We start from the raw sequence: 26,547 nt of genomic DNA on the forward strand, positions 1-26,547 counted from the left end.
ATGATGAAAAAGGAAAGTGAGGTGGGAAAGGAGGAGATTAACGACTGGAGGAAAATAGAGAGGGAGAAGAAGAAGAGGGAAGAAGAAGAGGCTGTAAGTGAGAGGAAAAAACAATGGGCGGGACCAGAGGGTAGTGTAAAAGGGAAGGAGAGTGAAAGAGCCTAGAGAAGGGTGAGATGTGGCTTCTTTAATGGCACTCCCTCCACCCAAGTGCCAATCACTGGTACCTATCTTCCCTGGTTGATACCTGGTTGATACCTCCACTGACACTCCCTCCCCAGCTCTACCAGAAACCAGTCCCACTGATCACTGGCACAGTCCCGCGTCCTATGCAAATCCTCTCTGGATTTATCACAGAGAAAATCTCGCGGTAAATCCTCGCTGGAGACACAGTCGCTTGAGCTGAAGAATGTGTTAATGTGTTGTCTTTGGGGCTCGTGGATAACCGCGGAAGTAATGTGTTCGTTCTCCTGAGACGCACAGCTCTGGCGCCGGAGAAAATGCAAAATGGTCAACGGGATATTGGTTCGTGGCCGCTTGGCTGGTTGGTTAGGCCGAGGAGTGCTGACTGTGGGGATGAGGGCAAGTGAAGGGGAGGGGTAATGGTGGGGTGGCGTTCTCTGTGTGTAGCGCGTGCTCTTCCGGGCGTTCTCTGTGTGTAGGAGTGCCCTTCCGGGCGTTCTCTGTGTGTAGTGCGTGCCATTCCGGGCGTTCTCTGTGTGTAGGAGGGCCCTTCCGGGCGTTCTCTGTGTGTAGCGGGGCCCTTCCGGGCGTTCTCCATGTGTACCGCGGCCTTCCCGGGCGTTCTCTGTGGAGAACGCTCCGGTATTCTGTGTAATGGAGGCTCTGGGTGTTCTGAGTGGAAGTGAGCGCTCTGGGCGTTCTGAGTGGCGGAAACTCTGAGCAGGGAAAACATATACAAGCATTATGTTCGCTGTAATGTTCTTCCGTAATTGTGAATCAACATGACGTATTTACTATGAGTAAGCAACATGGGTACAGCGCCATCACGGGTACAGCAGCAATATGGGTTTCCCGTTAATTCGGAAATCAGTTCAGCAATGAAAAAGGAGAGAGGGGGAACCTCGCAGCCGACAATCACCGGTGTCGACAACATTGCTTCTAGAACCTGTCATAGCACAAGTCCTACAAGGTGAGCACTCAACCCCGTGGCACAGTAGTTAGACACTCGCTCATAGCTTCGCGAGCAATTTAACCTGGGTTCGTATCCTGGGTGGAGATGATTGCTTGGGCGCCAATCCTTAACTGTAGCCTCTTTTTCACCCAGCAATGAATGGGTACCTTGTTGCTAAACGATTTGGCGGGTCGTATTCAGGGGGGGGGAGGGAATTAAGATTATGGACCTGCCCGAAACGCTATGCATGCTAGTGGCTTTACAAGAATGTGAGAACTATATATATATATATATATATATATATATATATATATATATATATATATATATATATATATATATATATATATATATATAACAGAACTAATTGACGCCAGTGTTCGATTGATCTTGACCACCTGGTCAAGATGGTATCTTGGTATGCTGGCATGTTGATGGTATCAACATGCCAGCATGTTGATGGTATCAACATGCCAACATGTTGAACATGGTGAACAACACGCTTGGCCGTGGTGCTCAAGTACTGAGCATCCTGCTCTTCCTCCTATCTACCCCCCTACCTCCTCCTACCCATCTAACTGTCCCTCTTCCGTCCTGCCTTCTTCCCCCCATCTTCCTGTCTCTCCTCCTTCCCGAGGATGCGATAAACAACAATTCTTGCAACATGAAGAAAATAAAACTGCAGGAAAGTGTGAGCAAGAAATACGAGGGGTGTTTAAAGCAACTTTGTGAGAGGGGGAAAGACCACTTCAGAGCTCCAGCATCTGCAGCATCTCTCATCTCCTGTATCTCTTGCATGGAGGAACAATGAAGAACAACTCGACCAACATGCAGGAAAATGTAGACTCAGGAGAGTGTCTGGAAAAATTACTAGATGGGTTCTTCCCCCAGAGGCTGCTGAAGAGGGAAGACCTTCCTGCAGCATCCTTCCTCTTCTGCATCTCTTCCCCCCTTCTTCAGCGTCTAAATCTTTACCATCATCTGCTGGCTGTGATGATCACACACCGCTGAAGACCACCTGAAGACGAAGACGCGAACAAGGGGACACAGGTGGAAACTGAATACCCACATGAGCCACAGAGACGTTAGAAGGAACTTTTTCAGTGTCAGAGTAGTTAACGGATGGAATGCATTAGGCAATGATGTGGTGGAGGCTGACTCCATACACAGTTTTAAATGTAGATATGATAGAGCCCAGTAGGCTCAGGAATCTGTACACCAGTTGATTGACAGTTGAGAGGCGGGACCAAAGAGCCAAAGCTCAACCCCCGCAAGCACAAATAGGTGAGTACAAATAGGTGAGTACAAGAGACGTCAATATCTTGAGCAAGCTCTCTCCATCGTCTTCAACACCACTCTTCCTAATTCTCGAAAAAAAATCACATTAACGTGATGTATCATTTAGAAAATCAGCAGAAACCATGATGAGGATTTAAAGCATGTCGTGGCTGAGTTGGTTAGATGGGGTATACTTGGGAGTACCCATTACGCAGGTTCGAATCTTTACCATGGCTTCTACTGATTTTCTCACTTTTCCTAATCTCCTGGAGATTAGGAAGAGAAGGGAAATCATACCTGACGAACCTCATGGAGTTTTATGATACAGTAACGAAAATAAGGCAAGGCAGGTTGCACAATTCCGGACTGCCAAAAAGCCTTTGATACAGTACCACACAGGAGGTTACTATACAAACGTGAGAGGCAGGCGGGAGTAGGCAGCAACGCATTAACATGGGTAAGTAATTACCTAACGGACAGATGTCAGAGAGTACACCTGTGAGGGTGTATCCAGTGTATCTGGTTGATACTTGGTTGATATCTACTCCAGAGGGGCAAGGAGTCGGATTGGCGTAGAGTAACAAGCGGGGTGCCTCAAGGCTCGGGCCTTGGTCTCATACTATTCCTCATTTATGTAAACGACTTGACTGCAGGAGTTGAGTCTTATATGTCAATGCTTGCAGGTAATGCAAAACTAATGAGGAGGATTGAGACAGATGAAGACTGTAAGGTTCTCCAGGATGACTTGAACAGGTTGCAGAACTGATCCGAGAAATGGCTGCTAAAGTTCAACACCAGCAAGTGTATGGTGATGTAAATGGGATCAAGAACCAGGAGACCGAAAGGCCGATAAATGATCAAGGAAAACTACCTCAATATAATGACTAGAGAAAAGAATCTGGGAATGGACATAACACCGAACCTAACTCCAGAGGCTCATATAAACAGAATAACGTCAGCCGCATACTCTACGCTGACAAATGTCGGAACATCCTTCAGAAACCTGAATAAGGAGGCTTTTAGATCACTGTATCTAAAAAACACATAAGGAAGCTCGAAAAATTGCAGAAGATTGCAACGAGACTTGTCCCAGAATTGCAAGAAATGGGGTACGAAGATAGTTTTCTGCATTAGACAACCAACGTCAAGAAAAGCGGGGTCCAAGAGCTAGAGCTCGATTCTGCAGGCAATAATAGGTGAGTACACACACACACAGGTGGAAATTGAGTGCCCAAATAAGCCACAGAGATATTAGAAAGAACTTTTTCAGTGTCAGAGTGGTTGGTAAATGGAATGCATTAGGAAGTTATGTGGTGGAGGCTGACTCCATACACAGTTTCAAGTGTAGATATGATAGAGCCCAGTAGGCTCAGGAACCTGTACACCAGTTCATTTACAGTTGAGAGGCGGGGCCAAAGAGCCAGAGCTCAACCCCCGCAAGCACAACGAGGCGAATACACACACATAAATAGATTCCTAAATAAACAAGACCATTCAATCAGTCCTGGAATATAGAAATGTCTTACTTCCTTCCGTTTGGGGTTCTGTCTCTCTCTCTCTCTCTCTCTGTCTCTCTCTCTCTCTCTCTCTCTCTCTCTCTCTCTCTCTCTCTCTCTCTCTCTCTCTCTCTCTCTCTCTCTCTCTCTCTCTCTCTCTCTCTCTCTCTCTCTCTCTCTATCCTCCAACAAGAATATATTTTAGTTTTGTCGTAAATTCTGTATCAAGGCAGCTCCCACTACTCTCGTGAGCTTTGTGTATTGTCATTGTTCCTCTCCACTCCTGTCTTTTGTCCTCTCTCTTTCTCCTTTCCACATGCAGCTTGCCTTTTATTTTTTACCTTATTATTATTATTATTATTATTATTATTATTATTATTATTATTATTATTATTATTATTATTTTGTATTGTCATGAGTGGGTGGGGAGGTGTGGGTGGATTTCCGTAGGGTTTTCGTGTTTACTCCCGCTATTTACCCGCGCATTTCCATTATTTACTCGAAAAGATGAACTGAATTCATTCTGGCCACAATGCTGAAGACAGTGAGTAGCGAAGAAGGTTTTGGTGATCAAGATAGTATATACAGTGAAGATAGTATTCAGGGAAATTTTAAGATTTGGGGACAGGGAGAAGGGGACAAGGGGATGATTAGGGGGGGGGAGAAAAGTGGGGGGAGGAAGAGATAGACACAGACCCCGGGTACTCCTCTTGCATGGTGATTTGTGATTGTATTGTCTCTAACGACCACAGGGTCGTTAGAGTCATCTCTCGTGCATCTCTGCAAGAAGGATTGCCTCTAGTTCCGAGTCCCAGGAACTCCTATGGATTCTTAAATAGGGGAAGGGGGAGAGGCTTGATTGCTCTTAGAGTGCTTTCATCACATTGTTCGCTGAATCGGCGTTAATAGCACACTTTGAGTCCAATGTAATAACATAATTGAGTGTTGCCACCACGGTATGTGTAATTTATCACATTATAAAGCTCTCATTTGTGCGTACTAAATCATTATATTGAGTAATATTTATTTCTAAATGTATAATGTTCCTTGTTTAGTAATGTTGTGAAACAAATGGGTCTATGGAACTGCTGTTTATACTGCAATAAATATACTGGAACAATAGAAGTCTACGAATATAAAAATAATTTAAATGATAATGATGCTGACTATAGGAACAATGCTTCAACTATGATAGGAGAGAGAGAGAGAGAGAGAGAGAGAGAGAGAGAGAGAGAGAGAGAGAGAGAGAGAGAGGAGCAAGCCATTGCTAATTACTAGTTTGTTGTCCAATGTTAATTGCTGTCCAAAGTTAATTGCTGTTTTTAATGCAATTTCAATTTGCATTACTGTGTTTTAATCTGTCCCATTGACATGTGCTGCCATGTTCTGTGCCCAATTGATATATGCTGCCATGTTGTCTGTCTGACATGTGCTGTAACAGTATGTCAACATGACATTTTTTTTGTCAGATTAACAGATTGACACTTTTTTGACATGAGCTGTCATGCAGGCGGCCTTCTAGTGTTCAGAGTGTTGCTGATGTTTATCTGTAAGACGCAACACAACACTATTACATCACACTGAATCAATACATCACATTGAATCAATACATCACATTGAATCAATACATCACACTGAATCAATACATCACACTGAATCAATACATCACATTGAATCAATACATCACACTGAATCAATACATCACACTGAATCAATACATCACATTGAATCAATACATCACATTGAATCAATACATCACACTGAATCAATACATCTCATTGAATCAATACATCACATTGAATCAATACATCACACTGAATCAATACATCACATTGAATCAATACATCACACTGAATCAATACATCACACTGAATCAATACATCACACTGAATCAATACATCACATTGAATCAATACATCTATACCAACACCAAGATAACAGGACACCATATCACTGGGCAGGTGATGGAAGGTCGGTGAAGGTATTGACCACCACGAAGAGGGTCGTTATCTCTCATAATTGGGTTGTTAATACGATTTTGTTACGTTAAATAAACAAGGTCATTAGTGAGACGAGTATGTGGGTGTTGTAGGGCTAGTGGGAGGGGGGGATGGGAGGGGGGGATGGTTAATAGGGAAATGGATGGGAAGGGATAGGTAGAAAATGGGGAGAGGATATAATGACATATATACAAACAGCTGAGTGTGTATATTTGATTCCTGTACAGTATTCAACTATACACATCCATATATATGCTGAACAAATGTGGATGTTCAAATATAACTGAACTATAATATAATATTTCACATTAACTGAAATATAACTAAAATATAACTGAAAACACACACACACACACACACACACACACACACACACACACACACACACACACACACACACACACACACACACATAGTATCAGCAAGGCTGTCAGCCCTCTTGCTGTCATATCTCATTATATTTCTCATTTATAAACTTTCCCTTCATACGTTCCCCTCATTTATTCCCCGCCAAAAAACAGTAATAAAGAGATAGGGAATGAAGAGAGATGTAAAATGGAAGAAAAAACAAAAGGGGGGTTAGGAAGGGGGAAGAGAATGAGGAGAGAGGAGATTGGGAAGGGAAGGAAAAGGAGAGAAGGGGAGATTAGGAAGAGTTTCACACCCCAAGCCCCGTTTCACACCACAAGCCACGTTTCACACCCCAAGCCACGTTTCACACCCCAAGCCCCGTTTCACACCACAAGCCACGTTTCACACCCCAAGCCACGTTTCACACCCCAAGCCACGTTTCACACCCCAAGCCACGTTTCACACCCCAAACCACGTTTCACACCCCAAGCCACGTTTCACACCCCAAGCCAACTTTCACACCCCAAACCACGTTTCACACCCCAAGCCACGTTTCACACCCCAAGCCACGTTTCACACCCCAGCCACGTTTCACACCCAAGCCACGTTTCACACCCCAAGCCACGTTTCACACCCCAAGCCACGTTTTACACCCCAAGCCACGTTTCACACCCCAAGCCACGTTTCACACCCCAAACCACGTTTCACACACCCAAGCCACGTTTCACACCCCAAGCCACGTTTCACACCCCAAGCCCCGTTTCACACCCCAAGCCACGTTTCACACCCCAAACCACGTTTCACACCCCCAAGCCACGTTTCACACCCCAAGCCACGTTTCACACCCCAAACCACGTTTCACACCCCCAAGCCACGTTTCACACCCCAAACCACGTTTCACACCCCAAGCCACGTTTCACACCCCAAGCCACGTTTCACACCCCAAGCCACGTTTCACACCCCAAACCACGTTTCACACCCTAAGCCACGTTTCACACCCCAAGCCACGTTTCGGCTATCACCGCTCAGAGATGGGTCATAGACCCCCTTCGTAAGCGATTCACGATTCTACGATGTGAATAAATCTCTCAGTGTAGCCAACACTTGCTCACTTGGCTGCCATAAATTTCGCCCCAGCTGCTTATCGAACATCACTGAATATTCAGCCTCGCATCCCAATATCACCCTCCGCTGGGTATTGGCAACACTGCTCGTTATTTTCATATAAATTAATTTTTTGGGATTGTTGTGCTAGCTTTAGTTACAATAAACACTGCAATAATGAAATATTTTAGTGTCTGCAATAATGAAATATTTTAGTGTATGGCTAAAATATTCTGTAATTTTTTTAGTTTTAAAAGCAATGAGGAATGAGGGAAGGAATGTGCATCAGGAGGAAGGGGTTACCTTGAGGTGCTTCCGGGGCTTAGCGTCCCCGCGGCCCGGTCGTCGACCAGGCCTATAGTATAATTAATTTACAGGCTCTGCTCTCTCTCTCTCTCTCTCTCTCTCTCTCTCTCTCTCTCTCTCTCTCTCTCTCTCTCCCTCTCTCTCTCTCTCTCTCTCTCTCTCTCTCTCTCTCTCTCTCTCTCTCTCTCTCTCCCTCTCTCTCTCTCTCTCCCCTCTCACTGTCTTCCTCTCTCTCTCTCCCTATCTCTTCCTCTCAGTATTTCCGTCAAGTTTCACGCTTTAGATGTGCAAGATAGAAGAAAAGAGCATCGCCGACAGGGTGAGTCCATTCAGTCAAGTGCCGGGGGCAAACTTTGGCAATTTGAAGTCGAGGTTTTGCTTGTTCAGTCCATCACTAGTGTGCTTGATTGGCAAGTCACGGCGGAGAATAGTGCTCGAGCTGGAACCACCTGGATGAGAGGGGCGGATGACGGATAATAACCTAGCTGGAACCACCTGGATGAGCAGGACGAGTGAACCGTAAGAATTTAGCTGTTTAGATCTATCACTTTCGGCAGCTTAAGACGATTTACTGCTCCTTTGAGACGCACCAGAGATGTTTGCTGGTGCCGGGGTCCTTTGTGTACACACACACACACACACACACACACACACACACACACACACACACACACACACGCACACACGCACACACGCACACACACGCACACACACACACACACGCACACACACACACACACACGCACACACACAAACACACACACACACACACACACACACACGCACACACACACACACACACACACGTGCGACTGGGACACACATTTTGGACGATGATAAAGCCTAATAGGCTCAGGAACCAGTACACCATTTGATTAACAATTAAGAGGCGAGACCAAAGAGCCGAAGCTCAACCCCCTCAAACACAACTAGGCGAGTACACACACACATACTCCATTACCTAGCAAATCACTGGACTGTCCGACCACCACATGAAACAGTAACGAGCACCAACGCGTGACTATAATTACGAATGATCATTCCCGCGACGACTGTTCGCCTGTGGCGCACACAACAAGCCGGGGAACATCGACGCAATATCTACCTATAACATGCGAGTATGACAGCATATGTTACCCTGATATGCTACAATACGCCAGCACCTGTTGACAAGCAGAGCGTCTGTGACCAGGTATAGGCTGTTAATTGCAGGGATCTATTAAACGCGTTGTGATGCAGTTAGCAAGATGGTCTGGTACTTCTGCCAAGGACAGTATCTGGTACTTTGGCTAAGGACAGGCATGAGTGAAACCCCATGACTCGTTAGGTCAGGGATATAGGTCAGACTGTGAGCCTTCCGGGGCACGATAGCAGCGCCCTTGGGCCGAGATAACGATGCCCCGAGACAGGTTATCCAGCACCCAGAAGGCCGGGATTTATAAAACGAAATCTCAGAGAAAGAGAAGCGGGAGTAATGACCCTTCAGGTGTAGCCAGTTCTGGCGCGCCTGGACATCGTTCCGGGCCTCACGCTACGCAGTAGACATTGTCTCGGTAGAGAACGTGGAAGAATGAGAGAATCCCACACTCCCCCCTATCCCACTCCACCCTATCCCACTCCTCCCTATCCCACTCCTCCCTATCCCACTCCACCCTATCCCACTCCACCCTATCCCACTCCACCCTATCCCACTCCTCCCTATCCCACTCCACACTATCCCACTCCACCCTATCCCACTCCTCCCTATCCCACTCCCCCCTATCCCACTCCACCCTATCCCACTCCACCCTATCCCACTCCTCCCTATCCCACTCCTCCCTATCCCACTCCCCCCTATCCCACTCCACCCTATCCCACTCCACCCTATCCCACTCCTCCCTATCCCACTCCTCCCTATCCCACTCCACCCTATCCCACTCCGCCCTATCCCACTCCACCCTATCCCACACTCCAAGAAGATGAAGAAGGGCCCCAACATCTCGTGAATTAACGAGTCAACCTTATCACGATTTCCAGGAATCTTCCCCGGCCGTCCAGATAATCATTCCCTCGTAATTATATAATCAAATATGATAATTTCATCAGCTTATTCAGCGCCAAATTTTGGTTCGCAGAGCAGACAGATATTCGCCGGTCTTAACTCCATTTTATTTTCATATTTGACTATGTCTTTCAAGATACGAACGGAAGCTAAGGGTCAGGATGATAGGAGGCTGGTTAGCCACTAAGGGTCATCTCTGCATACGACGCCACGTTAACGAGGAGACCTAAGACAGGAAGACTGAGGGAATCCACGATAATCAAAGTCAACTTAAGAAATGGGCTTACACGTGACTGCTAGACTTCAACACTAATAAATGCACATTCATGAAGACAGGATTAACAATGCCCCTGAGGCAGTCACCCCATGAGGTCATTATCTTATGGACCGCGACATGCTGGACATTGTGATTTCTAATGATTTTCTCGTAAATATATCACGGCATTGTGTTTTAGTAAGTGTTTGGTAGATCGTTCTGATCAGCGCTTGGTAGATCGTCCTGATCAGCGCTTGGCAGATCGTCCTGATCAGCTTGACAGAACGTTCTGATCAGCGCTTGACAGAACGTCCTGATCAGCGCTTGGCAGATCGTCCTGATCAGCGCTTGACAGAACGTTCTGATCAGCTTGACAGAACGTTCTGATCAGCGCTTGACAGAACGTCCTGATCAGCGCTTGGCAGATCGTCCTGATCAGCGCTTGACAGAACGTTCTGATCAGCTTGACAGAACGTTCTGATCAGCGCTTGACAGAGCGTTCTGATCAGCGCTTGACAGATCGTCCTGATCAGCTTGACAGAACGTTCTGATCAGCGCTTGACAGAACGTTCTGATCAGCACTTGACAGAACGTTCTGATCAGCGCTTGACAGAACGTTCTGATCAGCTTGACAGAACGTTCTGATCAGCGCTTGACAGAGCGTTCTGATCAGCGCTTGGCAGAACGTTCTGTGCAGCGCCAGACAGAGCCTCTTAATCAGCGCCAGACAGAGCCTCTTAATCAGCGCCAGACAGAGCCTCTTAATCAGCGCCAGACAGAGCCTCTTAATCAGCGCCAGACAGAGCCTCTTAATCAGCGCCAGACAGAGCCTCTTAATCAGCGCCAGATCATGATCAGCGCCAGATTGAGCTCCCTGATTACTGTCTTCCAGGCAAATTGGACCACACGTTTGCCCTCTAACGTTCAGCCAATCATCTATGTAGTGATTAGTCTACAATCAGAGACCCTTTTGACGCTCTCCAATCAGGATGTACCCCAGTCCATGGAATCTGAACTCTTGTTCGAACCACAATGCTGTAAATGCTTCACCCACGTACTACAATTACCAACTAATCGCTAACTGAACCTAATCACCTAACCTAACTAACGCCTAAATATGCACAGTATGCTTATATATAACAATATTAATTCATATTTGAGAAAATTTATATTTTGAATGAACAGCATGTTAAAATTAATGAATGCGTCTTTGGGGTCGACCGCTGGATGGAATGGCCTTGGTCTGTTAAGTGTTTTCCCAGTATGTACGTTTGATGTAGTTGTAGTCATGTACATAGTGTCGCTGCTCTTAGTAAGAGCAGCGGTCGTAGCCACAGTTCTATTATTGGTAGTCTCTCTCTCTCTCTCTCTCTCTCTCTCTCTCTCTCTCTCTCTCTCTCTCTCTCTCTCTCTCTCTCTCTCTCTCTCTCTCTCTCTCTCTCTCTCTCTCTCTCTCTCTCTTTCTCTCTCTTTCTCTCTCTTTCTCTCTCTCTCTCTCTCTCTCTCTCTCTCTCTCTCTCTCTCTCTCTCTCTCTCTCTCTCTCTCTCTCTCTCTCTCTCTCTCTCTCTCTCTCCCTCTGTCAGACGTGGCAGTGCTCCCGTGTAGCAGCTGGCACTGTTTACACCTCCAGTGCCATTACTTGAGTGGCACCTGGTGCTGCCTCCACACTGCTCTCTGGAACACCCACTTCTCTGACATTGGAGCGAGCGGCTCCTCTGGTAATGGAAGGGGCAGCAGAGGAAGGAAGTGGGAGAAGTGTAAAGGGAGTTAGCGTGAGAGAGAGAGAGAGAGAGAGAGAGAGAGAGAGAGAGAGAGAGAGAGAGAGAGAGAGAGAGAGAGAGAGAGAGAGCTGTTCCTTATCTCACAGAATACATTCAAGATACTCTTGTCTCCCTCCCTCCTTCTATCCCTCACAAACATATACAACAAACACAAACAAATGAACGCGACCAACATCAACAAATGAACGCCTTCCCCCCAATTAATAAATGAACGCCACCGCCCCATCAACAAATGAACGCCACCGCCCCCATCAACAGATGAACGTTTTCGCCTTACTAACAATTTATCTCTGATAAGGAACTGGATTTTCTTTACTCTCTGGAGATAGATTGCATGTTGCAGGAGACAAATGATAAGGAAGGTTTTGCATATTCCTGCAACACCACCAACGGGCCAAAACCTCCTTGAGCTTTTTTTTACCAACGTTACAGTTCCTTTAGTATTGATAAATAATGTTATATTTTTCAAGCCAATAACGAAAGGTGCTTTATATTGAAGCAAAAGAGACTGTGAATATTGTGACATTAACACACACACACACACACATATACACACAGACTATATGAGAGGACATGGATGGAAGCTTGAAACTCAGATGAGTCACAGAGATGTTAGGAAGTTTTCTTTTAGCGTGAGAGTAGTGGGGAAATGGAATGCACTTCAGGAACAGGTTGTGGAAGCAAATACTATTCATAATTTTAAAACCAGGTATGATAGGGAAATAGGACAGGAGTCATTGCTGTAAACAACCGATGCTCGAAAGGCGGGATCTAAGAGTCAATGCTCGATCCTGCAGACACAACTAGGTGAGTACAACTAGGTGAGTACACACACACACACACATATACACACACACACACACACACACTCACACTCACACACTCACACACACACACACACACACTCACACTCACACACTCACACACCCACACACCCACACACTAGGTGCGTACACACACACACACAGAATGAATGCCACTCAACCGTTCTCATGCAAATTAAATCATCTCCCTGTACGTCATGCCCAACGACCTACTGCTCATTCTGGAGCTGATGGCTGCACTCCAACCCTTATATACACATTAGAGGAGACGGCGACGCATATGAGGCAGTTTCTTGCTGGGGTTGAGGAAGGCAGGTTACATTTGGTGCTGAGACAAAGCTCTCTAAGGAGAGAGTTTGTCACACTCGACCTAGAACAGACATATGGTTTATGGAAATATTTAGTGAACTCTCTAACTCTCTCTCTCTCTCTCTCTCTCTCTCTCTCTCTCTCTCTCTCTCTCTCTCTCTCTCTCTCTCTCTCTCTCTCTTCTCTCTTCATTATTGGTTACGAGTTGTGACGACAAATATTGAGTATTTACTTCTCAGAGCGCTATTGGTCGACGGGCTACTAGTTGCATCATTAAGGAAATACCTGTGTGGTGTAGAACTACCGGTAGGCAGGCCGCAGGCTTCCGTAGGTTATATACACACACACTATACACCACATTATTGTATATTTTCTCTCATCACTATGTACACCACATTCCCTATGCAACAAGATCACTCCCTCCATCCGGTGCCAGATGCTGGACTCGATCGGTCGGGGTTTAACCCTCAGATCATTCCTGCAGTCGTCGGCCTCAGGGCAGGGAGGGAAGCACTCGCTTCGGCCGGAGAGGTTCCTTAGCCTACCTGTACCTGCCTCATCCAGCTGTGTTCTCCAAACCCCGTAGCTCACAGCGCTCTCGTCCTGACTCACGCGGGGTCGAATGGTTTGTGCACTCGCCAAATCTCTCAGCTTCACTCAAACCAACTCTCAGCCTCCATAGACGGCCGTCGTAGAATCGCAAGGATTGGAGTTTTATGCACTTTAGCCTCTCTTTCTTTCACTCACTCTCGCACGCCTCAAGGATGCACTCGTTCCATCTCAACTTTGGCTGAGTTAACAAGCTTGATCGTAAACAAACTGGGCAATAGTGTGTTGTATTTGTTTCCAGGTCCCTGGTGGGGGATACAGGAACTGTCTCAATGTGTCCCTGGATGCTGAAGATGAGGGGAAGTGATGGAGGGAGGGACGTAGGAAGGTATGGATGGGGGGATAGGGGAGAAGGAGAAGGGATAGGGAACATATAAGGACGCAAGAGGGGAGGACCTAGACGGCTCGGACGTGAAGTTTACCCCCCGAAATTTACTCTTTAAAAGCACCAATATTGACTTTATTTAGAAGTTTTTCATTAATAGTTATACACGATTTAACACTTGTTTTTAACGTCACCGTAACTATTTTTCTCTCTACTGACGTCACCGTAACTATTTTTCTCTCTACTGACGTCACCGTAACTATTTTCCTCTCTACTGACCTCACCGTCGCCGTTCTCTTATCTCTTGACATGACAGTAACTGCCATTTTCATCTCTCTTCATTCTTCCTCCTCCTCTTCCCCCTCTCTCCCCTCATTCTTCTCCCTATCATTCCCTCCTCTCCCCCACTCTCCCCCCCCCACTCTCATTCCCAATTCCCCCCTCCTCTCCCCCATTCTCCCCCCTCTCCCTCATCTTTCCCATACCCCCCCCCCCAACCGTCCCAATTTCTGCCTTTGATTACACCCCTGCTTGGATTAGTTTGTTGTTGTTGTTGTTGTTGACGTTGATGGCGTTTGTGCTTTTCGGAAATGCCTTGTTTGATTACCTGACTCACAAGGACCCTGTGCTGGAACTGCTGCTGCTGCTGCTGCTGCTGCTCGTGCAGCTGTGGTCGCCTGGAACAGTCACAAGGGCCAGAGAGAGACAGCTGCAGATGATGAGTCATAATAACGTGCTTGATGATATGATGATCATTATAAGATCATTATACATTATAATTATACACATTATAAGATGAAGAAATGACGTAGCAGTCTGTCCTATGTCATCATCGCTTGATAATGAGTTGATAATGGTCCGGAACGTCATTATATATATATATATATATATATATATATATATATATATATATATATATATATATATACTGTTGATTATATTGCTGTTAGGACAGGTACAATATCTCTTTGTTAACCGGTTTTCGGGTCTAGTTTGAAGGAAAACCATGAGGATAAGGCTTAGTGTAACCTGTGAGAAGGGAGAGTTGTCAGCCGGTTTACACGAGTCAGAAACCACCTGCTCATACACCCCCTCCTCTGTATATACCATACACATGTATACGACACATGTATTCAGCTGCTTTAAGTAAAAAGGGGGAGGAACACTCCCCTTCTATTGTTAAATTTATGCGGGCGAGGAGTCACAATAACGTGGCAAAAGTATATTGACCAGACCACACACTAGAAGGTGAAGGGACGACGACGTTTCGGTCCGTCCAAGGACCATCTTCTTGAGATATCTTGAGATGATTTCGGGGCTTTTAGTGTCCCCGCGGCCCGGTCCTCGACCAGGCCTCCACCCCCAAGAAGCAGCCCGTGACAGTTGACTAACACCCAGGTACCTATTTTACTGCTAGGAAACAGGGGCATAGGGTGAAAGAAACTCTGCCCATTGTTTCTCGCCGGCGCCTGGGATCGAACCCAGGACCACAGGATCACAAGTCCCGCGTGCTGTCCACTCGGCCGACCGGCTCCCTGCCGACCATTCTCACAATCGACTTGAGAATGATCCAGGACGGACCGAAACGTCGTCGTCCCCTTCTAGTGTGTGGTCTCGTTAAATTTATATTCGAAACAGATTGAGTAGTTGTCGCAAGTTCATAAAACATTATCCAGTAGAATACTTAGAAAAAAATATCCTGGGTTTTTGCTTTGCATAGTCAAAAAACATGTTCCGTTTTTTTTTTGTTAAACTACACCGACATCAAACACCATTCTACAGTGGTGGAAGTACACGCGCCCCCTTGCTATACAACCCCTATGAAAGAGACATATACACACCCCTCTCCCAACTACTAACTACACTCCATCACTAAATAAAATCCCAAATTCCATGCACACCAATTTATCCACTGAAAGAGCTGGCTAAATCCCGCGTTCTCTTCACAATGTAGAGAAAAATCTCTTGGTAATAGGAGCCCCCCCAACTCTGTCTCTCTGATCCCGGGACGAGTTCTAAAAATATTTACAAAACTAATGGAGAATTCATTGAGAGATACACCAATAATAGGGCTTCTTTCCACTATCAATTTGGATGGTTCCTTTACCTGAAATATTCACAGATCTAAGAAGGGGGGGGACTGTGAGGAGAAAGCGCAAAGGCATTACGACTATATAGCACTGGGAAGGGGGTCAGGATAAGGATTTGGGATGGGACGGGGGGAAGGAATGGTCTAAGAGATGAGCAACAGAAGCAACTACTCACTCCGGAGCTCCAAACAAAGGCAAGGAACCAAACATACATTCTGCAAACCCCCTAAACAGAGAAGAAAGGAACCAACCATTCACTCTGGAACCCAAAACAGAGCCTGTGAACTAGCTCAGCACTCGAGAACACCGTTCATGTTCACTGTTCACTGAGAGGTTCACTGAGCACCTTTCACTGTTCACTGAGAGGTGTTCACTGAGCACCGTTCCTCCCCCTTGCTCGGGATACAGGTGCGTGACCACTGAGCCATGTGCTAGCCTGTGCAACATTGTACCTATGAATGTGCAATGCAGCTTGCAAACACCATATGCTGTTAGCAACTTTGTACAATGATCCCTGCTTCCTACAGCACTGGGGAAGGGGGGGGAGGGGGCGCTCGCTGCCAGCAAGCTGTTCGCTGTATTATACAATGTGGCCTGTTGTATCGGACGGCAGGATAGTTGTGCAGCAGGCTGTATGACACTGCGCAACGTGGCTTTGTTTTGCGCGAGTGTGAGTGAGTTGCTGTTTAGAATTGATTTGTTGTGCAATATGAGAAATTTGATGTGTTTTTACGTAATGTCGAAGTGAATAACAATGTCCTTGGTAAGAAACTGAACAGGGAACACTGTATGTTGTGTATAAAGAACAGGGAACATTATATGTGGTGTTCACGGAACATTGTTCATCAGTATATATCAGGGAAAGATGAATCACTGCCAATATTGTTCACTGGAACGAGGAGTGATTTATTGACGTGATGGTAAACAGAAATTGGAGTATTTTCTGATTGATTACTGATACATATACACATGCACACATACATATATACATCCATACATATATATATATATATATATATATATATATATATATATATATATATATATATATATATATATATATATATATATATATATACATGCATGCATACACACATACGTACGTACATACATACACAGGCATACCTACTCAACCTTCTATTTTGCGTTTGTCTCTGTCCACATTCCCAGCTTCCTTCACCTTCTCTTCGTCCTCCTCCTCTTCCTTCTTCTCCTCCTCTCCCACCATTCCACCCATCATCTGGAGAACACACACACACACACACACGTAACATCCTGATGCACATCAACGATACCAAAACATTTGTGCCTTGTTCTTTCCCTCTTCATCTGTATGTCCATCTGTTGCGCTCTCTCTCTCTCTCTCTCTCTCTCTCTCTCTCTCTCTCTCTCTCTCTCTCTCTCTCTCTCTCTCTCTCTCTCTCTCTCTCTCTCTCTCTCTCTCTCTCTCTCTTAATACAGATGGGACAGAGAGAGAGAGCTAGAGAGAGAGAGAGAGAGAGAGAGAGAGAGAGAGAGAGAGAGAGAGAGAGAGAGAGAGAGAGAGAGAGAGAGAGAGAGAGAGAGAGAGAGAGAGAGCTAGACAAAAGCCTCACCAGGGGGCAGAAAGATGCAGGGGCCCTAGTGTGTAGTTTATACAGCTAATGCGAGGTAAACAAACTCCTGCAGCAAGTCTGCCACTGTAAACACACAGATAAATAACGCCCAAGTTTTGTTAGCTGTTTACAATGAAAACTAACACTAATTGTCCCAACAAGAGGGGCGTGGGGGGACGCGGAGGGGGGATGGGGGGACGCGGAGGGGGGATGGGGGAGGGAGTAAGAGGAGGGCAGAAGAATCCTTACTGGTTTGTTGACAGATTGACGAAGTGGGTATTTTTTCTGCCTAGTTGATCACTTAACTGGTCGACTGGTTAGCTGCGTTGTTGATTAACAAGTTGACTCGTTGGTTGAATGAATGAGTGTGACAGGTTGTCTTAGGTAACTGACTGGCTGGCTGGCTGGCTGGCTGACTGGCTGGCTGGCTGGCTTGCTGGCTGGCTGACTGGCTGGCTGGCTTGCTGGCTTGCTGGCTGGCTGACTGGCTGGCTGGCTGGCTGGCTGGCTGGTGTTGACACATAATATTACCCAACTTGGCCCTCAGGTTACTACGGCGAGAACCAAGTTTGGTTATAAATCCCTTGATTTGTGTTTATACAGTGAACTATGGTGTGGGGGTGGGGGGGAGGGGGAAGGTAAGGAGGAAGTGTATTAGGTGGAGAGGGGTGATGGGGAGGGGCGGAAGAGGAGGGGGGGGGGGTTCGAGTTGTGGTAATTGGAAAATTGTTAACAGATGTGATCAGTATTAAGTTAATGAAGATATGTTTTGCACTCAAGGCAGTTTAAGTGATTCATTCTGGATGTTGTCTTAGATGGATTCTCTGGGTCAGCATCCTGATGGATCTCTGAGTCAACATCAAGATGTTTGAAGAATGTTTAAACAGCGGGAGGAGAAAGATTTTTGTTTTGTTCTGTAGGAACACATTCTCTCTCTCTCTCTCTCTCTCTCTCTCTCTCTCTCTCTCTCTCTCTCTCTCTCTCTCTCTCTCTCTCTCTCTCTCTCTCTCTCTCGTTGAAGGTGGAGGATAAGTTAAGAGCTTCTCAGCCTGTGTTTCCCGGCAGACATTTCCAATGTTAATGGCGGCTGTTTCGCTTCTGCGAATTTTCCGAAGACCGGTTAATTTTGTTCCCAATTAGACTGTGTTCAGTTTACGATTCTTCCAGTACGCACACGCACATACACACGTACACACACAAACGCGCACACCCAAACACACACACACACACACACACACACACACACACACACACACACACACACACACACACACACACACACACACACACACACACACACACACTTAAATAAAGTAATTATCTACACACACTTTAATTAGATAATTTACACTTAGGTAATTACACTTAGCTAATTACACTCACACACACACACAACACCAGAGTGGAGGGGGATAGAGCACACACTAGAGCACATACACACAGGGAGGGAGGGAGAGAATAGAGGTAGAGGAAGGGAATAGAACACACACATAACCCACATAAGGGGGTTGAGCCAGAGTTCAACCCCCGCAAGCACAACTAGGTGAATACTCACACTTAGCTTTCTATTTGTTTTTGGGTTCCAATAATTGATATCCTTGATCTCTTGTGTGTAAAGTTCGAGCGAGGTATTGTAGAATTATCCATATATGAGGAGGACCTGTGCCCAACCTCTGCGACGAGTGACCCATATTTTGAGCTCGTTATACTAGTTCGTACATCGCCCCCAGTTTGTGTGTTTGTACAGTGTCCTGTGTCGCCCGTGTGTTTGTGTAATGTCCAGTTTTGTCCGTGTGTTGGTGTCCTATTTTGGTCACGCGTCTGTGTGTACAAATTAGGTCCTATAGTGTCAACCTATTTCACAGAGCAGAGCATCATGGACCCATTTGACTAATGTGGTGTTTATTAACTCTACACTGGATGTGTCAGGCTTTTAACATTTTGTTGTTGTTGTTGTTGTTGTGTTATTGTTTTGTTGAGTGTGCAATGTTAAACAGTTGAATTATTACATCCCTTATTTCTCTATACATATATTCTTCATTTTCTATATTATTTATAATAAGTCTTTATAAAAATTATGTATTCTCAAGATTTATATATTCTTAAAGCCCTATCGGCTTTAAGAATATATGACAAGACTTTGTCAACTGATATAAATATTATGGTGGGAATTGAATGATAATCTGAGAGGCTAATTACCCAACTACCCTTGGAGTGGTCGGTAGAACGACGGTCTCGTTTCGTGCAGGTCGGCTTGCGGTGCCAAACAGTTCAAGAGGTTGGTTGCCATTCCTTCCCGGCGTCCTCTTCCAGTTCCTTGTCCTCATATCCCTTCTAAGTGCCACTCAGTCATCCTGGCTAAGTGCCTTGTCCTCACAGCTAAATACTTATACCTTATAGTCACTAATTGTCGTGTGTGTGTGTAATTACCTAAGTGTAGTTACAGGATGAGAGCTACGCTCGTGGTGTCCCGTCTTCCCAGCACTCTTTGTCATATAACGCTTTGAAACTACTGAAAGGAAGTTACTACCGCTGTGAGGAAGCAGCGATGAGAGCTCATTGGCCAAGGATCTCTAATGGCAGAAGCTGCTTATTACCTCTCACACACGAGTGGATAACAGAGCACTCTAGAGCATCTAGAGCATCTAGAGGCCTCTATAAACAGGTGTTGAGGTGGGGGAAATACAGCTGTCGGCTGCACGGAATACTGCCAACAGATGGAGTGTGTGACTTTAAATCATAAATAAAATTATCTGGTCTAATCTTGAACTCTCGCTCACTATCGTTCAAATTAATATTACCTAAGGGAGACCCTCCGATACTCAATTGAAAAGGGAATTATCAATTTAGATTCCATAAATAATCATTTAATTCTAAAATATTGTGCAGAGGTGTTCTCGCGAGACTGATCAGTGATATGTTTACTCTCTCTCTCATAATATTGTCTCTGTTCTTCCTGCATGTTTTTCCTTCATTCTTAATATGAGGCACTCCAACATACGCTGTTGTTGGGCAGCAGAGTGGATGAAGGAGATTAGGGACAATAACTCTCTCTCTCTCTCTCTCTCTCTCTCTCTCTCTCTCTCTCTCTCTCTCTCTCTCTCTCTCTCTCTCTCTCTCTCTCTCTCTCTCTCTCTCTCTCTCTCTCTCTCTTTCTCTCTCTCTCTCTTCATAAGCATGTTTGCTGGTGAAAGTTTTCTCTCCTGAATGCTCTAGGTATTGTGTGTTTGCGAGGGAAAGCGCTCGAGGGTACTGGGATTGTTATACAGAGGACAAACAGCTGGATATCAGAGAGCTTATACCTTATAACTTAACTTATAATTGTGTCTGATATCATATCGTGCACAACCCGACCAGTGATTCTTCGATCTTGTTCCCTAGGTGAGTGTTCCCTCCCTAGGGCCTAGTGCTCTTTCCCTAGAGCCCAGTGCTCGCTTCCTAGAGCCCTGTGCTCGCTCCCTAGAGCCCTGTGCTCTCCCTAGAGCCCTGTGCTCGCTCCCTAGAGCCCTGTGCTCTCCCTAGAGCACTGTGCTCTCTCCCTAGAGCCCAGTGCTCGCTCCCTAGAGCCCTGTGCTCTCCCTAGAGCCCTGTGCTTGCTCCCTAGAACCCAGTGCTCGCTCCCTAGAGCCCAGTGCTCGCTCCCTAGAGCCCTATGCTCGCTCCCTAGAGCCCTGTGCTCTTTCCCTAGAGCCCTGTGCTCTCCCTAGAGCCCTGTGCTCGCTCCCTAGAGCCCTGTGCTCGCTCCCTAGAGCCCTGTGCTTTCCCTAGAGCCCTGTGCTCTCTCCCTAGAGCCCTGTGCTCTCTCCCTAGAGCCCAGTGCTCGCTCCCTAGAGCCCTGTTCTTTCCCTAGAGCCCTGTGCTCTCTCCCTAGAGCCCTGTGCTCGCTCCCTAGAGCCCTGTGCTCGCTACCTCACCAGCAGGGCGCTCACCAGGGTCGCGGGGAGACCGGTGGCCGCTGCCAGGGAAGGGTCATGCGTCTGGTTTAAAATGAAATTACTGTGATTTACCCTTAGTCATGTGTGGTGGGGCGTAGCGATATGTGAGGGGCAGGGTCGAGGGGCAGGGTGAGGGGGTGAGGGGAGGGGCTGAGGGGCAGGGTGAGGGGGTGAGGGGAAGGGGTGAGGGGAAGGGGTGAGGGGCAGGAGCGAGAGGCAGGGGTAAGGGGGTGAGGGGCAGGGGTGAAAGGCAGGGGCGAGGGGCAGGGGTGAGGGGCAGGGGTGAGGGGAAGGGGTGAGAGGCAGGGGCGAGAGGCAGGGGTGAGGGGCACGGGCGAGAGGCAGGGGTAAGGGGTTGAGGGGAAGGGGTTAGGGGAAAGGGTGCTAGACAAGGCTAAGAGAAGGGGGTAGGGGGAAGACTTGGTGAAGGAGGGGGGGTTGGGAAAGTCTTGTTGGGGTGAGGGTATTGGGGGGGGAGGATAGAGGAGAATAGAAGGGAAGGTGAAGATATAAAATAGAGTGGATAGTAAAGGGTGAGAAGGGAAAGGTGTGGCAAAGAAAGAGAAAGGCGGAAACGAGAAGGAAACGGAAGGGAAGCTTAGACGGGATTGGAAGATTGTGTAAGCTTGATGGAGGTTGTTAAATCTCCTAATCTCCTGGTTTGAAGATGTGTTTATAGACAGTTAAATGAGTTTCAGCTGCGTCTGGGGTACAACATGCTGCTATCACGGTGTGTACACTCATTGGATGAGTAACGCTGCCATTCTTGGTATACCCACTCACATGATGAGTAACGCTTCCCCATGCTGTCCCTGTGGCGATATGTTTACTCAAAGAATTCCTAATCCTGACAGGAAGAGTGTTGCTGCACAATAAACTTAGCCTGAGGGTCAAAATTGAATTATAAATGCAGTCCAGATTTATAAATAACGGGGGAAACGCCAAACAGAATCAGAGAGAGTGCTTCTGCTTCCTGTTTCAATCCAAACAGGAAAAGTTTCACAGTTTTATTTAAATAGATTGAATATTTGAACAGCCTTGGTCTGAAGGTGACCCTGGCATGTTCTCCGACCCTGTTCAGAAGATAACATTATATATATATATATATATATATATATATATATATATATATATATATACTCGAACCCATACTCCCAGAAGCAACGCAACTGGTATGTACAAGACGCCTTAATCCACTTGACCATCACGACCGGACAAAATGAGGTGATAGCCGAGGCTATTTGAACCACCCCACCGCCGGCACTCGGATAGTAATCTTGGGCATAGCATTTTACCAAATCACCTCATTCTTTGGGGCACACGTGAGGAACACAAATGCGAACAAGCCTGAATGGTCCCCAGGACAATATGCAACTGAAAATGAATGAAGAAATCACCAAAGATCACCAAAGAATGAGGTGATTTGGTAAAATGCTATGCCCAAGATTACTATCCGAGTGCCGGCGGTGGGGTGGTTCAAATAGCCTCGGCTATCACCTCATTTTGTCCGGTCGTGATGGTCAAGTGGATTAAGGCGTCTTGTACATACCAGTTGCGTTGCTTCTGGGAGTATGGGTTCGAGTCACTTCTGGGGTGTGAGTTTTCAGTTGCATATTGTCCTGGGGACCATTCAGGTTTGTTCGCATATATATATATATATATATATATATATATATATATATATATATATATATATATATATATATATATATATATATATATATATATATACATATTAGTATATTTTGGTAGCAGTCTTTCCTGTAGACATATATTATTAAATATGACCGAAAAAGTAAGATTAATAATTCTAACACGAATTTTCTCAATCTTTCGTACATTACGCTTCACTGTTGGAGGTAAATCAAAAATCACTTCTCCAAAATTCATTTTGGAGAAGTGATTTTTGATTTACCTCCAACAGTGAAGCGTAATGTACGAAAGATTGAGAAAATTCGTGTTAGAATTATTAATCTTACTTTTTCGGTCATATTTAATAATATATATACATATATATATATATATATATATATATATATATATATATATATATATATATATATATATATATATATATATATATATATATATATATAAGGTGGGTGAGGCTGAAGCTCATTTTTTTTAAGTAACTCTGTACCTTGTTTGTAACCAGTGTTGTAACCCAATTTTGTTTAATAAAGTTTCAAATAAGAAAAAAATACAAATATAAAAGTGGTGGTAGGAGAGGTTAATATACATGCACTCCATAGAGCTCCACAAGTCTCCCTCCCCCCCCCCCAGTGCTGCATATTCTCTTCTTCGTGGTTTAGGGTCCCCCTACACACACAGCGAGGTATAGTACCTCCATATATATGAAGGGATATTTTCCGGAAAACCTTTTTTTTTTCGTATAAAAAGTAAATAAAAAAAAAGAGTTCAAGCAATGTAATGTGTTTTGACGTGCAATATAAACTTTTAACTCTCTCTCTGTCCTCTTTCCATTTTGTGAATTCCCAGGGTATTTATTGGCATTTAAATTCAATATACTTGTATTTTGTTTCCATTTGTGGTACAGACTGGTTTATTGAACACATATGAACACCCGAGAGGCGGTGACCGTGGTGGTTCGGGACCTGATGGGTCTGTGTGGTCTCGTTGTGGTTCGGGATCTGTTGGGTCTGTGTGGTCTCGTGGTGGTCCGGGACCTGATGGGTCTGTGTGGTCTCGTGGTGGTCCAGGACCTGATGGGTCTGTGTGGTCTCGTGGTGGTTCGGGACCTGATGGGTCTGTGTGGTCTCGTGGTGGTGCAGGACCTGATGGGTCTGTGTGGCCTCGTGGTGGCCCAGGACCTGATGCCTGACGTTTGACACCCCTCTCAACTCTGACCCCCGCCTGCCTGACGTACCCCAGGACCTGAAAGATATAACTTGCAATATTTCATGTCGATGTTACTGGGTTGTGTAGGTGCTGCTGGGAATTATGGGTCCAGTTTTGGAGAATATTTCCTCCTTAGGTGCAGGAATTATGTGACAGGGGACCAGGTGTATATAGACATTTATACGTAATTATATGCTTTGTTTAATTCCCTCTTTCATCCTAGTTCCATAATTTACATTTTTGCACTCGCACCTCACCTTCTGTACTCCCACCTCGTCTGCACTCTGGATTTATATTGTTATGCTTCTCAAGTTGTGATTACGGGCTCGCCATAGACCGTGCTACATGTACACTTAGTTCTGAGTAGCTGAATCTGAAACAATAACAAGTTGTGACCCCTCAGCCCCCCTCCTGTGCCAGGTAAGTCTGCTACGGGCTCACCATAGCCCGTGCTACTTGGAACTTTTAGTTCCCAGTAGCTGAATCTAGAACAACACGTTGTGACAACTGATTTCTTACGTTGTGGCTTTTACGGGCTATTCATGCCCGTGCCACCTCTTGTGTGGGGTTTAATCTTTATTAATCAAGTTTTGACTTGATATGGAGCTTCAGTATTGGAGAAAACAGTCTTACACTCTCTTTTCTATTCCTTTCTCATTCATTTGTGATGGTTGTGGTATATAAAAGGCCACTGAGTTCCAGACAGCCTCCTGGACCCAATTGGTGGGCAGCCATAACACAAGACGCTCAGTCATCAGCTGCGTCAGTCTCAACGAAACCGCTACATCAGCGGTCATTCATCTCTACGCTGACACCCAACTGAACATGTGCATGCGAGTGAGATCTGTAATATAGACATAGGTTTTCTCCCTTTTCTATAAAAATTACATATTTCAGACAGGTAAATTTTTAATTTACAATGATCTTTACTAAAAAAAAAAACATTAAACAATAAAGAAGGCAAACGGTCATTGTCGACGATAGTTTGGAGGAAACGGTCGTTGTCGACGATAGTTTGGAGGAAACGGTCGTTGTCGACGATAGTTTGGAGGAAACGGTCGTTGTCGACGATAGTTTGGAGGAAACGGTCATTGTCGACGATAGTTTGGAGGAAACGGTCGTTGTCGACGATAGTTTGGAGGAAACGGTCGTTGTCGACGATAGTTTGGAGGAAACGGTCGTTGTCGACGATAGTTTGGAGGAAACGGTCGTTGTCGACGATAGTTTGGAGGAAACGGTCGTTGTCGACGATAGTTTGGAGGAAACGGTCATTGTCGACGATAGTTTGGAGGAAACGGTCGTTGTCGACGATAGTTTGGAGGAAACGGTCGTTGTCGACGATAGTTTGGAGGAAACGGTCGTTGTCGACGATAGTTTGGAGGAAACGGTCGTTGTCGACGATAGTTTGGAGGAAACGGTCGTTGTCGACGATAGTTTGGAGGAAACGGGGGGAAAAAATCCAAAAAATCCACAATTCCCGTGACGACAGATGAGCCCGGGATAAAAGAGAAAGTCAGGATAAAACAGTGAAGGACACCCTCCTTCCCCCCCCACCCCCCAACTCCCCCAACCCCCCCACCCCAACCCCACCCCACCCCACCCCACCCCACCCCCTTAGCACTAGAAACTTAAACTCCGTGCAATGAAGAGCACTTGCTACGGAAACGTTGCAGTATTGAACCAATTTCTACTATTACACTCATTTGATATGAGTGTAATAGGCACGTGCTTCGGTCTACATCTACGTTCTGTGGTCTACAGGGTGAGTGAATATACTTTTTTCTGTGAGTATACTGGTCGTCTCGACTGGGTATATCCATATGTCCTCCCATCACAACTATGGACTATGGAGTTTTCCTTTTGTGTTGATTTTCCCTCTGCCTCTAAAGATGCTAAACTGAGCTTTAGTGTAACATACCAATCAAAGTGAAAAATAAACTATAAGGAGTAAATTTTACAACTTCTTCCCTAGTGAATAAAAACATTGGAAATTTAGTGGAGAATCATTGAATCTAAATATTTCATTTCATTAATGTATCATCGTGAACAACGTCTTGTTCATGATGACACATTATATATATTATAATGTATCATCATGAACAATGCACAGATGCGTTCATAGATACGTTTAATTCAACTCTTATGACATGTATGTTTTATATAGTGTAGCAAGAAGAGCTTAGTACCCGCACCGGGTCTGAACAAATACCCACACCTGGCCTGAACAAGTACCCACACCTGGCCTGAACAAG

The 26,547-nt window shown here is 45.5% G+C and overlaps 1 protein-coding gene across 1 annotated transcript; it reads left to right on the forward strand.

The window, feature by feature from the left end:
- On the forward strand, positions 1 to 25,778 carry LOC138355627 (probable serine/threonine-protein kinase kinX). Its single transcript, XM_069310944.1, has 3 exons — positions 1 to 93; positions 10,581 to 10,987; positions 25,256 to 25,778. Exons 1-3 carry the CDS (start codon positions 1 to 3, stop codon positions 25,776 to 25,778), a joined length of 1,023 nt encoding a protein of 340 aa, XP_069167045.1.
- Positions 25,779 to 26,547: the final 769 nt, after the last annotated feature.

Source organism: Procambarus clarkii, chromosome 68 (genome assembly GCF_040958095.1).
Source record: "Procambarus clarkii isolate CNS0578487 chromosome 68, FALCON_Pclarkii_2.0, whole genome shotgun sequence".
Lineage (NCBI taxonomy): Eukaryota > Metazoa > Arthropoda > Malacostraca > Decapoda > Cambaridae > Procambarus > Procambarus clarkii.